Source organism: Macaca thibetana, chromosome 3, assembly GCF_024542745.1.
Source record: "Macaca thibetana thibetana isolate TM-01 chromosome 3, ASM2454274v1, whole genome shotgun sequence".
Taxonomy (NCBI): Eukaryota; Metazoa; Chordata; class Mammalia; order Primates; family Cercopithecidae; genus Macaca; species Macaca thibetana.
In genome coordinates, this window is record NC_065580.1 from 24,803,092 (window position 1) to 24,818,443 (window position 15,352).

The 15,352-nt window shown below is 40.9% G+C and overlaps 1 protein-coding gene and 1 long non-coding RNA gene across 2 annotated transcripts in view; one reads left to right on the forward strand and one right to left on the reverse strand.

Annotated features, from left to right (window-relative positions):
- The window catches only part of LOC126949715 (uncharacterized), a 26,250-nt gene extending 24,699 nt beyond the window's left edge, over nt 1–1,551 (reverse strand). The window contains exon 1 of the long non-coding RNA XR_007723896.1: nt 1,158–1,551. This is a non-coding gene — a long non-coding RNA (uncharacterized LOC126949715). The remainder of the gene's footprint in view (nt 1–1,157) is intronic.
- Nucleotides 1,524–15,352, forward strand: part of SLC35B4 (solute carrier family 35 member B4) — a 27,923-nt gene continuing 14,094 nt past the window's right edge. Inside the window, exons 1-4 of the mRNA XM_050782445.1 lie at nt 1,524–1,830; nt 8,689–8,802; nt 11,388–11,489; nt 13,526–13,576. Of these exons, the coding sequence (XP_050638402.1) occupies nt 1,754–1,830; nt 8,689–8,802; nt 11,388–11,489; nt 13,526–13,576 (344 nt within the window). The 5' untranslated portion in view covers nt 1,524–1,753. The remainder of the gene's footprint in view (nt 1,831–8,688; nt 8,803–11,387; nt 11,490–13,525; nt 13,577–15,352) is intronic.

Below are 15,352 nucleotides of genomic sequence, written 5' to 3' on the forward strand. Positions count from 1 at the left end.
GGGTATTCTCATAGCACTCAATCTGAGCCATTCGACTTGACTCTTATTTACTCAATCAACAAGTGCTTGTTAAGCACATATTATGTACATAAGCTAGTGCCCCACTGCTCTTTATTTGTAAAATAGGTATGCACACTTCATCTACCCAGCAAGACTAGTTTTTGATGGAAACATGTTTACACTTCCTTTTTGCTTCCCAGTGTCTACTATAAAAGGTTAGCATTACTGCTTAGTGTTTTACCACACCAAATATTTCCATTGAATAGAATCCAACAGCAATAGCAAAGTACACGGTACAAAGCTAGGTAGAATTTTGGAATCTTATATTGTTTTTGCTATTTCCTGTGAGACATGAACCCTCTGAAGTCTTTCTCGAGATCTGCAATATAGTTTGGAATGCTTTTTTCCCCCGTGGCTGGGAGATCACACTGGAATCATCTGAGGTACTCGTTATCAAGTGCAGATTACTGGGTCTCACTTTAGACCTACCAAGTCAAAATCCTTGTGTATGGGCTCTAGAAACCTGTATTTTTAACAAGCACTCCACGTTCTAATTCTAATGCATTCTAGAATTTGAGAACTGCTGCCTTAAAAAGGTGAGTAGGAAGAACTAACATGAATAGAATGCCTACTACCTGTGAAATTCAGTATTTAATGAGCACCCGTCTTGAGTCTGAACAGTGCTGGCACATTACAACAATGAATGAAAGAAAGTCCTGGGGTACATGTTCTGGGGCCACTGTGTCTCGGGTGAAAAAAATTAAAATTAAAAAAAAAAGGAAGGAAGGGAAGGAAGGAAGGAAGGAAGGAAGGAAGGAAGGAAGGAAGGAAGGAAGCTAGGAAGGAAGGTTGGTTCTTAGAGAGAGAAAGCGAAGAAAAGAAAGAGTCCTCACCATAGAGTTGCTAATAGAGTTGCTAACAGAGTCAATTAGTGCCCTGGGTGCCTCATTAAGAATGATAATATAAAAGCAATACACTTAGTATGTTAGGCTTTTCAGAGATCATATATTTTAATTCTCACAACCTCCAGGTGAGATAGGCATTCTCGATCCTCTCTTTACCAAAGGTGAGACTGAGGCTCAGAGAAGTAGCCTGAGACAGCAGCGCTGATGAGCCAAGATTCAACCTCAGAACCTCTGAGTCCCACTATTCTTTACTAGAGGTAGAGAGGTAAGTTCAGATGAATTTCTACTTCCACTTAGTTCAAGAAGCAGAGTTGTTTCAGATGCTATAAGGTATCTATAACAAGCAGTCACATCTCTGTAGTTCTAGTGCCGCCGCTGCCAGCAAGTTTGTTGTGACCCTGGCGGCCGAGTTACTTTCTGCGCTCTGGGCGTTCTCGCAATAAACAGTCACCTTTGGGACTTCATTTCCCAGCAAGCCCCGCGGCCGCCTACCGCGCGAGGGATGCCGGGCACCTCGTCCCCCGTCTTCTCTGGCTGAGCTGCCTGGCGGAAGCGGGAACGGCGCAGCCTGACGTAAAGGTGCACGGCATCCTGGGACATGTAGTCTGGCTGGGGCTCGGACGCCCCCTCGGATGAATGGGACCGAGGCTGACTGCGAACTACAGATCCTTGGTGGCAGCGTCGGTGTTGACCGCGGGGGAAGGGGAGACCCGGCGCTCCCGGTGAGAGCGGCTCTCCAGGACCGTGCGATGTGCTGCGCTGCGGCGAGGCAGGAGGCCGGCTTCCTGGGGTAGCGGTATAAGCGGGCGCTTACTCTGTGCGCTCGCTCCCCGAACCCTGCACCGGCCATGCGCCCGGCCTTGGCGGTGGGCCTGGTGTTCGCAGGCTGCTGCAGTAACGTGATCTTCCTAGAGCTCCTGGCCCGGTGAGTGACCCGCTCGGGCCGCACCCGGTCTCCCGGGGCGGGGCGGAGGAAGCCGGAGGAGAGGTCCCCCCGGGACGCGCCCACGCCCTGGCCCCACCCCGCCGCCCACGGAGCCCGGGGCAGGACGGCCTGAGCCCCCCAACAATCCGTCCTGTCTGGGCAGCCTGGGACCCCGCTGAGTGCGCTGCTTCCCAAAACTGCGCACCGGCCGCAGTCCCGCCTAACAGTTTCAAAGCATTCCTGCGGGGGGAACACTCAAGGTGTTGCTGTTGTCACCCCTTTTCCACATTCGGGGGGGATTGATTGAAGCCTGAAGAGTTTTTCACATAACCGGTCCAAGGTCGGCGGAGAGCTAGTGTCAAAACCAAGGTTCCTTCACCAAACCACTCTCTCTCTTCCTTCCCATCCACTCCAGCTCTTTTTTCGATCCTGTTAAATGGCACAGGCTGGACTTGAGCAGAGGTTTTTGACGTACAGAGTCTTTGTACATGCTGCAAAGAAAGTTTTACTTTTATTACGGCGTCCTGCAAAGCATTTGCTTTATTGGCCTTGGAGATGGTTATGAGTGCATACATAAATGATGCGGTAGAACAGATTTTTATGTAGAAGATCAGTCCACGTGACCCGAGAGTGCTCTTTGAGGTGGCTTGCAAAAAGAAAAAAAAAAATTATGTAGAAGATTGGTTCAAGTGACCCGAGAGGGCTCTTTGAGGTCGCTTTGAATGTGCAAAGTTCAGTGGATAGAAGCTATTACAGAAGAGACAACAGGTGGTGTGGAAAAGGCTCTAGGACTAAAAAGCTGTGTTGTGAAATTTCACTCTTGGCTCCGTCATCCACTGGCTGTGTAGCCCTTCAAGTCACTTAGCCTCTCTGGGCCTCCTTTTCCTGGCAGTAAAACAATACTTATAGTGTTTTCCAGCTCGTGTTTCTGAATCTATACATTACAAGTTGAGTATCCTTCATTTAAAATGTTTGGGAACGGGTGTTTTGTATTTCGTATTTTTTTTTTTTTTGATTTGGGAATATTTGCATATACATAATGAGATATTTTAGGGATGGTACCCAAATCTAAACACAAATTCGTCTGTGTTTCTTATACACCTTATACACATAACCTTAGCTTGAAGGTAATTGTATACAATATTTTTAATAATTTGTACATGAATTAAAGTTTGTATACACTGACCTATCAGAAAGCAAAGGTGTCAGGTGTGGAATTTTTCACTTGTAATATCATATCAGTGCCCAAAAAGTTTCAGATTTTTTAGAGCATTTCAGAGTTCAGATTTTCAGATGAGAGATACTCAGCTTGTATCTCTGTTGATCATCCGAACAATCCTGTGCAGAAGATAGGTCAAGAATTATAAACTGTTTTACTGAAGTGGAAATGGTCCAAAGAAGTTAGGTGACCTTTCACTGCTTGTAAATGGCAGAGCCAGAAATGGGAGCCAAGATATCTAAGCTCCTAGTCCAATACCTTTTTCAACCTCCCTGCCAGTTTTGAACTTGAGCAGCCCATAGATTTTGGTTATCCAGTTCTTCATGTGGTGCCTACTAGAAGTTTATTTTATTGGATATCATTGATTAAGTCATCCCGAAGCAACCAGTTTATTTAAGGTAAAGTCTGTATGGGGTTAAGTTTTGCTGTTATGGAGCTTGAAATTTTGTTATACAGAAAGTGTTGATAAAGGTCTCTTATTTGACTTAGGTGAGGGTCTTTTATTTGACTTGGGTGAGGGTGGTGAGGGATATAAAAATGACAAAAAAAAATTGTATCCAACTGTAAGTCTGATACACTTTTAAAGGAAGGCCACTTTGGTAGCAGTTGATGTGAAAATATAAAAAAGTCGGCCAGGCACAGTGGCTCACACCTGTAATCCTAGCACTTTGGGAGGCCAAAGTGGGTGGATCACGAGGTCAGGGGTTCAAGACCAGCCTGGACAACATGGTGAGACCCCGTGTCTACTAAAAATATAAAAATTAGCTGGGCATGGTGGCGGACACCTGTAATCCCAGCTACTCAGGAGGCTGAGGCAGGAGAATCCTTAGAACCTGGGAGGCAGAGGTTGCAGTGAGCCGAGATAGCACCATTGCACTCCAGCCTGGGCAACAATGCGAGACTACGTCTCAAAAAATAAAAAAAGAAAATATCAAGAAGTGATTTCATCAGGCCAGCCATGGAAATGAAAGTCAGGGAATAATGGTAATATTTGTGTTGAATATGCCATTAAATTAAATCTTGCCAAAGGCTATATGACATGAGAATATGCAAGCAACTAAATCCCCTCTTTACTACTTTGTGAGCCCCTGACTGAATTACTTGATCTCCCTGAGTCTGACCCAACTGTAAAAGGAGGTAATGGTGATGATGGTTCTTCCAGCTTCACAGAGTTTTGAAGGATGAAGTGAGATGTGCGTGTAAAGCCTAAAGCACACTTGTAGGGCTTCCCATTCTTTCCAACAACTTGGTTTCAATACAGATATATTTCCTTTATGAGATGGTCCTGCAAAGTCCTGAACAAATCTGATTTTACAAAATATTTTCATGCATTATAGGAGCTTCTATTTAAAATATTTTGAATAATTTGTAAATAAATCATCACTTCTTATTTTGTTTGGTAAATCTGCATTTTTTGCATAAAACAATGGTTTTTCATAAAGTGGTGAGGAGGTGCATTTATTGAAATAATCAATGGTGCACCAGACTGAATAGAGCCCTTTCCTAATTTGCTTAGACAAGTCTCTACTTCTCGTGTTACAGATCAATAAAATAAGAGCTAGTTGAACCAGATGGCCTTAAGTTTCTTTCTAGATATGGCCTCGGAATTTGTGACTTTATCTTGGGACATCACAGTGGAAGAAGGCCCATAAATTTTTATAGCGTAGGAACTGTGCTTTTTATATTGGCTGGCTTGGAGCCATTAGGTGCCCTAATAAGTAGCAAGTATAATACTAAATATAAATGCTAAGTGACTTGCAGGAAGAAGAGGACATTTTTAACCATTTTCCCCAAATTGGAAAACAAATTTAGGCTTTTCTTTCTGATTTTTATACCTACAATTGGGACCAATATTAAAACACAATGCAGTGGACAGAGCAGATAGGTAGTAAGGGACGAGTGCCTTGATATTCCTCCTTAGGGAGCTTACATTCTACCTTGGAAACAAGATATACACACACCAGCTAACTAGGCAAGATATTACATGCCTTACATCAGGAAAACAATCTGAAACTTTTTTTTTCCCATTTTATTTTTCATTCAAGTGCCTGATCTTGAATTAAATCGTTTCCTAAATTCAGCAAAAGAAATGCAAAAGGCATAAACTATCTGCCCAATTCATTCTCTTCAAAGTTGCATCCTTTTTTAAATAAAAATTTGAATTTTTGCCAAGAGAATTCAAAGTAAGAGAAACTGTTTGCAGTTAGTGATTACAATTCCTGAGGAATCGAGCTCAAGAAAACAAGATTAAGGGATCCAAGTTTTTACTCTGAAGTTTTAAAATGAATTATTCAAGTTAAAATAAATAATTCCATTGGTAGCTATACAACAGTGTGTTTCGAAAAGGCTTCATAAGTTGAGTTTTCAAAAATTATTTGAGCACATTAGGGAGATTTGTAAATTCTATAGAAATAGAAACAAAAAGTAAATGAGGGTTGTTGCTGGACTGGGAAAAGCAAGAAATGGAAAGTGACTCAAAATGGGAGTAGAATATCTCTTGGGAGTGTCCTAACATTAGTGGCAATTATTGCACAACTAAAAACCCATACCAAACCCCACTGAATTGTAATAATCATAATGCTAAGGGTAACGGCAAATGCCATTTCTTTGCCACTGACCCCTGGGAGACTTACCTAACGCAGTGCAATGGGACCCTCAGCGTCTTTAGCAATGGAATGAAATGGGCATATCAATACCCACCTCCATAAAATAAAAAGTACTAGGATGTCCTTTTAAAAAATCCTATAGAGAATACACATGTAAAGTGAATCGTTTTTTAAATCTCTTTTTATCTCTCGTAGAAATTATAAGATTCTAGATCACATTGGAACACTCCCATTCATTCTCTTGCTTGAGCGAAGGTGGGTCACTGATCCGAAAGTGAGAGCAGAAAGGTAAAGGGACATGGTCTGTCCCCTCACCATCCCTGCTAAGGCACTGGCTTCTGACGGCCTCCTCCTTCATGTCTGGCTCCCTCATATTGTCATCTTCTTGGGCAGGGATCCAGTCCCCTTCAAGCTGGGGGCTCCCTGGTAGCTGCCACCTAACTGTACACATAATTGGGTCTTGATCATTGTTCTTTAGCTGACTTGGCCTAAGCTTGTTAAAGAGAACATAGAAGGAAACTTTTAAGCCTCTTTTGGATTAAGTCTTGTGCTTGGCGCTTATATGTATTTTCTCATTGAATACTCACTACAACAGTGAAGTCAGTTTCATTTTAGAGATGAGAAAACTTAGTCAACTGGAATGTCTTTAAAAGGGGGAGGACCTTTTAAAGACTGAAGACCTTTCAGTATGCAAGATCCTGAATACTGGTCATCATACTTGCCTTTTTCACTCTGTGGCAGGCACTGTGTTAAGTGCTTTTCAGGGATGACTCATTTACTCTACAATAAATCAAAGAGATAGGCACTTATATGGTTTCCATTTTAAAGATAAAAACACCAGACTTAGATATTCACTTCTGTCACACAGCAAGTGACAGAGCATCATCTCGCATGTCAGTGTGTACTTTTAAGCACAGTGGAGCATGGTGGTTCCCAACCTTGTGTCAGCACCTGAGAACTACCTGTGCATTCACAAACACAGCGATACATGCACTCACACACACTCTCAACCCTTTCCCTGCACCTCAACTGCTATTTCTCCAACCTGGCTGCACATGACAATAAAGTGGAAAGCTTTTAAAAGGTCAGATTCCAGGGTCCTACCCCAGACTAATCAAATTAGAAGTGGGAGAGTGAGCCTCTTTGGGTAAATAGGTTGTTTTTTTGTTGTTTGTTTTTGAGACAAGAGTCTCGCTTTGTCACTCAGGCTGGAGGGCAGTGGCGCGATCTCAGCTCACTGCAACCTCCACATTCCAGGTTCAAGTGATTCTCCTGCCTCAGCCTCCCGAGTAGCTGGAATTATAGGCATACACCACCACACCCAGCTAATGTTTTGTATTTTTAGTAGAGACAGGGTTTCACCACGTTGGCCACGCTAGTCTCAAACTCCTGATCTCAGGTGATCCACCTGCGTTAGCCTCCCAAAGTGCTGGGATTACAGGTGTGAGCCACCGTGCTGACCATTTGGGAAACAGGTTTTTAAAGAGCAGAGTAGGCTGGCCCGCATTCCAAAGCACCGTGCTAGCAACCGTCTAGAGTTAAAGTTCTTTCTGTTGCTCATATTTAGGCTAGTGGTTTTAATTAGCTCCTTGAATGAGGTAAATGTCTTACATGATTATTTATGGATTCCTGCATTTAGCCTTGTCCTTTGAACATAAGAAGTGCTAAAAGAGAACTTGTTGAATTGAATAGGTAGCAGTTTTCAAGGAAACCTTCATAGGCAGCAGAACTTAAAGAGTAGCAACAGTTCTGCTTCAGTTAGTAAGCCTCGCTCTGTAGGAATGGCTCCTGCCTGGGCTGTCTTATTTTTGTGCCTGATGGGTATATTTAAGGACTTGTCTATCTTGGCATTGCTTTATATATAATACTAACACCACCAATGGAGAATGGAGTCATTTCTGATAAGTAGCATTATATTAATATGTAATAATACAATTACATCTCTGCCTTCATCAGCTTCAGGTAAATGCCTTCGGTCAAGATGAAAACGCAGAATACAAAGGCGGGTGAATATTGGGATTATAGGAAATCTGGAAGCTTCAGGAGAGCAAAGATAACTGCTCACTTTGTTCTTCTTCCAGTGATTGAGCAGAGCTGAATGGAAGACAAGCTCAAGAAAACCTGAACATTTTAAATGACTGGTTTTCAGAGTGCCTCAAGATGAATGTCAGGAGAAAGTTTTTAACTTTGTAAATTTGTTCCTAACAATCACTGCTGAACGTGGGGTATCTTCCCCAACTATATCATAGACCGCTAAAGAGAATCTATTGAATTCCACAAGCATTTTTTGAGTGCCTAATATATTCAAAACACTGGGTTAAGTGTTGTGGAGAATAGTAGACTACGGCAGTGTTTTTCAGTCTTTTGTTCATTATGCCTCTTCCAGAATACTTTTTAGACGTTGTTTTCTTAATCCCTCCCCCAGGTGTACTGGTTCAGGTACTGTATGTATATTTGTATTTTATTATTATAAAAAGAATAAGATTCCCCCCATCCCAAGAACCAAGTTTTGCCCCGTTGCTGGGCACCATTACCATTAAAGTAATGTCCCTATCATCAACATTGGGTTCATTTTTCATTTGACAGCAGTCTTGGTGATTCCTGGTCAGGAGGGATATATAAACATTCCAGGAGACCTGAGCATATTTCTGTCTCTGGGCTTTGCTGCCTAAGCTGACTAGGATCCTGATTAAAGACCTTTTTGGTGAAGCAAAGATCCCAATAAGAACTTATGACCAATTTCCTACAGCTTACTAGGAAAGCTGTATCATAGTTCTGGAAACAAGTGTGTCACAGTAATTCTCCCTCATGGCCTGGTACACGCAAGGAAGAGTAAAATAAGAAAGCTTGACATTCTTCTCTGTGAGATCAATGCTAAATATATGTGATCCAAAGGCTATGAACATTGAGATAAAGGACAGTGGGTAATTGAAATCCCTCCACCCTGTTATTCTGGCCCTCTAATTAGAATGCATTTTAGTGTTATCTCAATTTTTGTGCCTTTCCCCTCCTCTTTTGTTATTCACTATACAGGAAGCATCCAGGATGTGGGAACATTGTGACATTTGCACAATTTTTATTTATTGCTGTGGAAGGCTTCCTCTTTGAAGCTGATTTGGGAAGGAAGCCACCAGCTATCCCAATAAGGTATGGTACATTAGAGTCTCTTTTAGCTTTTGGATTTTTTAAGAAAGTAAAGAGGTGGTACCTGTATAAAAGGAGTATGAGACATTCTTTTGTAAGATTTATTTCAGAGATATCAGTAGAATACTAAGTCATTTTCTGAATTTAATACGTTGTGAAAATCCAGGGTGCCTACTTCCAAACTAAAATTTCTGCCACAAGATTTAAAATAACCATGATGGAGACAAGAGTGTGTATGTGTGTGTGTTCTTATTTAGTATGAGATTACTCAGAAGGCCTAGTGTGACCACAAATTTTATGCTGTCTTCTGTGTTGGTAAAGTTATCAAACATTCTAAAAGAGGAGTATCCTTGTTTCTCTTTAAAAACGAATGGCTTTTGGAAATAAATAGAGGTAGTAGTTGCATAACTTTGTGAATGTACTAAGTGCCACTGAATTGTTCAGTTTAAAATAGTTAATTTTATGTTACAAGAATTTCACCCCAATTAAAAGAAAATGAATGGCAAGCAAAGTCAAAATTTGTTGATGCCAGACCTGTAGTCCATTAGTCCAAATTTGCCTAATTGTACTAATGGGGCCAAATAGAAAACAGGGCAGTTCTTACGATAAACAATGTATTGAAAACTCACCTTTCTTGCTGAGAGTGACTCGAGATAAAAGTGTAATCCATCCAATTGTGAGAATTTAGTAGGATGGTATCACTTACTCCCTTTTAGAGCGACATTCTGGTATGAATATATCCAAGTACGAAGGCGAAGGCCCGTCTTTGTTGGTTTTCTTTTGCAGCATTCCTACGTAGCCTGCTATAGAAAATCTGGCTGAATTTTGTTAATATTATACTTTTAAAGTTCCCAATGCGATGCTAAATATTCCAGATACTTTTTGTTTTTCATTGGCTTTAGTATCTGCATAAAACTTTCTGCCCCTAAAGACCGGCATTTACATTGCAGTAAAAGCCCCAGCATTTCTTGGCTCCTCTGGCCCTTTCCCGCCTCTTCCCACTGTCTCTCCCCATTCTCTCTACCACTAGCATAGATCAGGAAGTATGCCCTGTCACCGTATCTTTTATAATAGCATCCTAGCTGACTGACTTCCCTGCCTCCCACCTCGTCATCCGTCCATTTCACTTAATATCATTTTATCACGTGGCCTCACTCTGTGGTTACCATGATGTTCTGAATGACATCCAGACTCCCCAGCCTGCCCTTTGAGGGTCTCTGTGATCTTGCCCTCATAACCATATTCCCATGCATGTCCTATGTGTGGTGGCCATTTTATTTTCTGTAGGTGGAGCCATAATCAAAATTTTGCTCATGTCATTCATCCCCATCAACAATTTCTGGGCAAGCAATGTGGAATAAATTAATTGTCCTAAAAGACCTTGACAAACTCTCTGTAAATGGCACGTCTTCAAGATAGAACTAAGAAAATTTGGCAAGAAACCTGATAAAGTTGCAGATAGTATGTTGTTTAGAAGCTGTGAAGAAGCTGTTGCTGGTAATTTTGCATGTGTGTTCATTGTCAAGTTCCTCAGACTCTCCAGACTATATTAGTTTAGCCTTGGCTTGACTGGCCTGTTGTGGTGTATGGCTCCACACCTAACTAGCAACGCAGAATGGGTTCTTTCAGGGAAGATCGCTTAGGACTCACTGCCGTCATATCCTTCAGCTGTGCAAAGGTGGAAAATGGTTGGGAATCTCAAAGATCAACATTTCCTGAAGAATATGGAACCACATATTTGCCTTTGCCCTGCATTCTTTAGCCATTTATTTTAAATACTGTTTTTTCTCTTACTGAATATGGTAAGTTGAGTCATATGAAATTTCTGGCATTCAACTTGTTGACCTATAAAAACGGCAATTTTATATGGTTTAGCCCAATATATGTAGAAGGCATCTTATGTATTTTCTGGATCACAGTGATGACATACAAATGTAAAATTATTTGTTTATTCATCTGTTCATAATTATTCATTTGTATTTATCCCTTTAAGTTATTAGGGCTACTGGATTTTTTTTTTTTTTTTGTTTCTGTTATTATTTTAAGACCTATAAACTTTCAAAAAACAGAGACCCTGATTTTAAATAAAAATCTGTACAAGTCAAACCATGTCCTCATTAATTTGGAGGCCACTAGTTCAGAATGCGGGAGAATTTAGCAGCTGCTAGGCTGAAAATAATCCTTAACTTAGCAAATACTTTCTTTAGAAACAGCGAAAATTAACAGTACAAACAAGTGTATAGAGGAAGTATTTGAGAGAAACAGCCATTTGCAAGTTCTTCAGAGGTATATGAAAATTATTTACAAAGAACCAGTGCAATCATTTTAAGTTGCTATGTATACTTGAAAAATATTAAATAGTGTTTCTTTAAATGTATTTTATAACTCAGACTTTCCCATGTTAGTCTGGCTTTGTGAAGCATTTTGATACTTACTTAGTAGTTGACATTGCATGATAATAGCGATGTAATTTTGTAATGCAGAGGAAATATGCAAAATGCCTTTTTAGCCAAAAATATGTATTTCCTATACTTGATTTTCTTGAAATCCTAGATTCTGTTTGATGAGCTGTTCTGTCTGCATTTCAGGTACTATGCCATAATGGTGACCATGTTCTTCACCGTGAGCGTGGTGAACAACTATGCCCTGAATCTCAACATTGCCATGCCCCTGCATATGATATTTAGATCGTAAGTGCTGCCGGATCCTGTGTGTATGTTCATCTGAAAAGTGTAGTTAAGTAGGTCGATTGAATATATGGCAGAACTAGAAGGGTCTTGTAGTAAGTGGTCTTGAGTAGAAGAATAGGTTTGTGAATGCATGAGCAAAAATGGCTTTCATCTGAAAAGTAAGGCAAAAAGAGAAATCTCAAAGTGGATGGTTTACTTTTATTCATCTGAGGTCTAATGAGTGATTAATAAAAAGAAAATTAAATTTTCCCTAGGAAACAGATTTTGCCTTCATTTTCCCTCATCTCTTTGATTTTATATTCAAACATGCTATGTTATTTAATGTATTTCTTATCACTTACTTCTTTCTTTCATAAAAGTACATTTACTTCCAGAACATGAAAGAGATACTTGTCTTTTCTTATTTTATTTTTTTAAAGCAGAGACTTGAGATAATAAAGGGAAATTCTTGATGAAGGTAGGGTTTCTCCCAAAGCACTCCAGGCAAAAATAACATTTCCATGGGTCTGAGATAATTGTGTTCCCGGATTTCCAAAGCAACTATAATAATTTTTTTTTTTTTTTTTTTTTTTTTTTTTTTTTTTTTTTTTTTTTTTGGAGACGGAGTCTTGCTCTGTCGCCCAGGCTGGAGTGCATTTCCTCATGTGGCCTCTGAGATTTTTGTGAGATTGTACTGTTCCCCGGTTTTTTGTATTTTTTAGTAGAGACGGGGTTTCACCGGGTCTCGATCTCCTGACCTCGTGATCCGTTTCCAAAGCATTATTGAGCCACCGCGCCCAGCCAGCAATTATAATAATTAAGGTGACCTTCAAAGCATTGAAAACATAGTAGACTTTCAATAAACACCTGTTGATTGATTGTCGCCTTTTTAGAGAGCAGAGAGATCCTTGCATGACTTTTCCCATTAAAACTTGTCAGGGGCTGGACGCGGTGGTTCACGCCTGTAATCCCAGCACTTTGGGAGGCCGAGGTGGGTGGATCACCTGAGGTTGCGAGTTCAAGACCAGCCTGACCAACATGGAGAAACCTCGTCTCTACTAAAAATACAAAATTAGCTGGAAGTGGTGGCACATGCCTGTAATCCCAGCTACTTGGGAGGCTGACGCAAGAGAATCACTTGAACCCGGGAGGCAGAGGTTGCAGTGAGCCAAGATCACACCATTGCACTCCAGCCTGGGTGACAAGAGCAAAACTCCATCTGAGAAAAAAAAAAAAAAAACAGTGGTCGGGGGTAGAGGGTGCAGGTAATGGGGAGAAGCTTATTAAAAGCTCTTATAAATTAGGTAGATGGAAATTTTGACAAATATAAGTCTATGATATCATTTATTCCTGCTAGCCCTAGCTTCAGCACTGACCAATTACAGGTGACCCTTGAACAACATGGGTTTGAACCTCATGGATCCACATATATGCGAATTTTTTTCAAGCAAATATGAAAATACAGTATTTGTGGGATGTAAAACATGCCTATAAGGAGGGTTGATAATGACTATATTGAGAATTGATCCTTTTTATTCTCATTGTCATGTTTAAAAGGTTTTTTTTAAAAAATATATGTACACGTATATATTTTTGGAGACAGAGTTTCGCTCTTGTTGCCCAGATTGGAGGTGCAATGGCGCCATCTTGGCTCACTGCAACCTCACCTCCCAGGTTCAAGCGATTCTCCTGCCTCAGCCTCCTGAGTAGCTGGAATTACAGGCGCCTACCACCATGCCCAGCTAAGTTTCGTATTTTTTAGTAGAGACAGAGTTTCACCATGTTGGCCAGGCTGGTCTCAAACTCCTGACCTCAGGTGATCCACCCACCTCGGCTTCCCAAAGTGCTGGGATTACAGGCGTGAGCCACCGCGCCCAGCCATCATAATAGCTTTTTATAGTTTATACTTTTGCCATCATAAGAACAACTAAATCTTACTAATTATTCATCCTAGCCTCCTTCATTCCATGTTTTTCTCCCTTGCCCATGTTCCTATTCATCTCGAATTATGTTTTTTTCCTAGTGCACTAAACCTGTTACTGTTGTCTCCTTTTGCAGGGTTCTCTAATTGCCAACATGATTCTAGGAATTATCATTTTGAAGAAAAGGTAAACAATATACTTCTATATTTTGTGAATGGAAATGATATCCTGAGCCCCTGTCCATAAGCTAGTCATCTGGATTCCTTGTCCCAAAGTAGTGATAAGTTTGCTTCTGGCCATCTACCTCTTTTCTTAGTTCTTTACCAGTGAGGCCCAATCATGCAATGTCCTGAAGCAGCTGACCAGGTAAGAGGCGACACCTGTGGGGTCTCTATGTAAAAGTGAATAGCTCTTGCCATCGTTGAATTTTAGTATCATAATAACCTGCGAAGCCAACTTAAAAAGATGATAGAGAGATTCACTGTGCAGTATGGTCACCATGAACCACGTGTGACTATTTACATTTACATTTTTCAAAATTAAAGAAAATTAAATATTTAGTGTCTCAGTTTCATTAGTCATGTACACTTTTTTTTTCTTTTTTCCTTTTTTGGAGACGAGGTCTCATTCTGTCATCCAGGTTGGAATACAGTGGTGCGATCTCGGCTCACTGCAGCCTCCAGCTCCCAGGTTGAAGTGATCCTCCCACCTCAGCCTCCCAAGTATTTGGGACCAAAGGCGTGTGCCACCATGACCAGCTAATTTTTTTTGTATTTTTGGTAGAGATTGGGTTTCGCCATGTTGTCCAGGCTGGTCTCAAACTCCTAGTCACATTTTCAGTGCTCAGTAGACTCACGTGGCTGGTGGCAACCATGTTGGAGAGCCCAGACGTGGAACATTTCTAACATCCCAGAAATTCCATGGGATGCTGCTGCCCTAGAAGATGCTTATCAGTACAGCATAGCGAACTAAGGAATGGTTGTACATATTAAAAAGGAAATTCCTAACAAAGGCCCAAATAGCCAAGAAGATGGAAGGAAAGGTTCAGGGCTGTTCTTTGTGACCATCACCAGTGGCTCTCTTTGGGATAGGAGCAGGAGGTACCAGAAGTACCTGGGATGCTTTTTCAAAGTATTTGTCTCTCACCTTCACTCTGAGCTTCACCCCTCACTCCTAAGCAGGAAGGATGTTAGCGAGAGACAACACATACAGTTTGGGAAATTTCTCAGGGAAAGTTCACTGGTAAGACCAAAACTATGTAAGTGATGGCAACTTTTCAATGTATTTGATATCCAGCCCCAAGCTCTCTATACGTGCTTGGAAAGTAGCTTTCAATTCAGAATGTGAGAACCTAGAGTTTTTAAGTATTAAGGGCTGTGTCATAAAAAGAACAGCTGTCCTGTCCTACTAGGCTCCGTATCATGGACCCTTTATCTCCTGAGGCTTATGAATTCCCTGAAAAGTACTACTGTAGTTTTCTTTCTTTCTTCTTGGTTCTCTGCATTTCAACATGTATACATATGATGGTCAGGTTTATTACATTTGAAGTGATCACTATGCTTCTTATCGTGTGGAATTCGCCTTGGGACAGGCCTGTGCTCTTTTCCAACCTTTGATTCTGGCTCGTAACAAGGATACCAAAGAACATGTTATAAGAGGAGTTGTGTTCTCCTGGTATTGCCCCAAAATATTAGGGGTCTTTCCCAAGCATCTGTTGCCCTTAAGAACTTGTTCTGACGGTGTCATCTTGCATCTGTCTAAGCCTTTTGACTCTTTTCTATGTGTATCTCTTTCCCATAGAGCAGGAATTTCCATAAGTTAACCTTCCAATAGAGTGAATTAACTTCTTATCTCCTTTTCTCTTGGGTAGAAGACCCTCAAGTTCATAGTGTGCTCCTCATTCCAAGATTTGAAGATCAAATCTATATTCACCTTACCCATGCCTTTATTATTCTTTTTGGC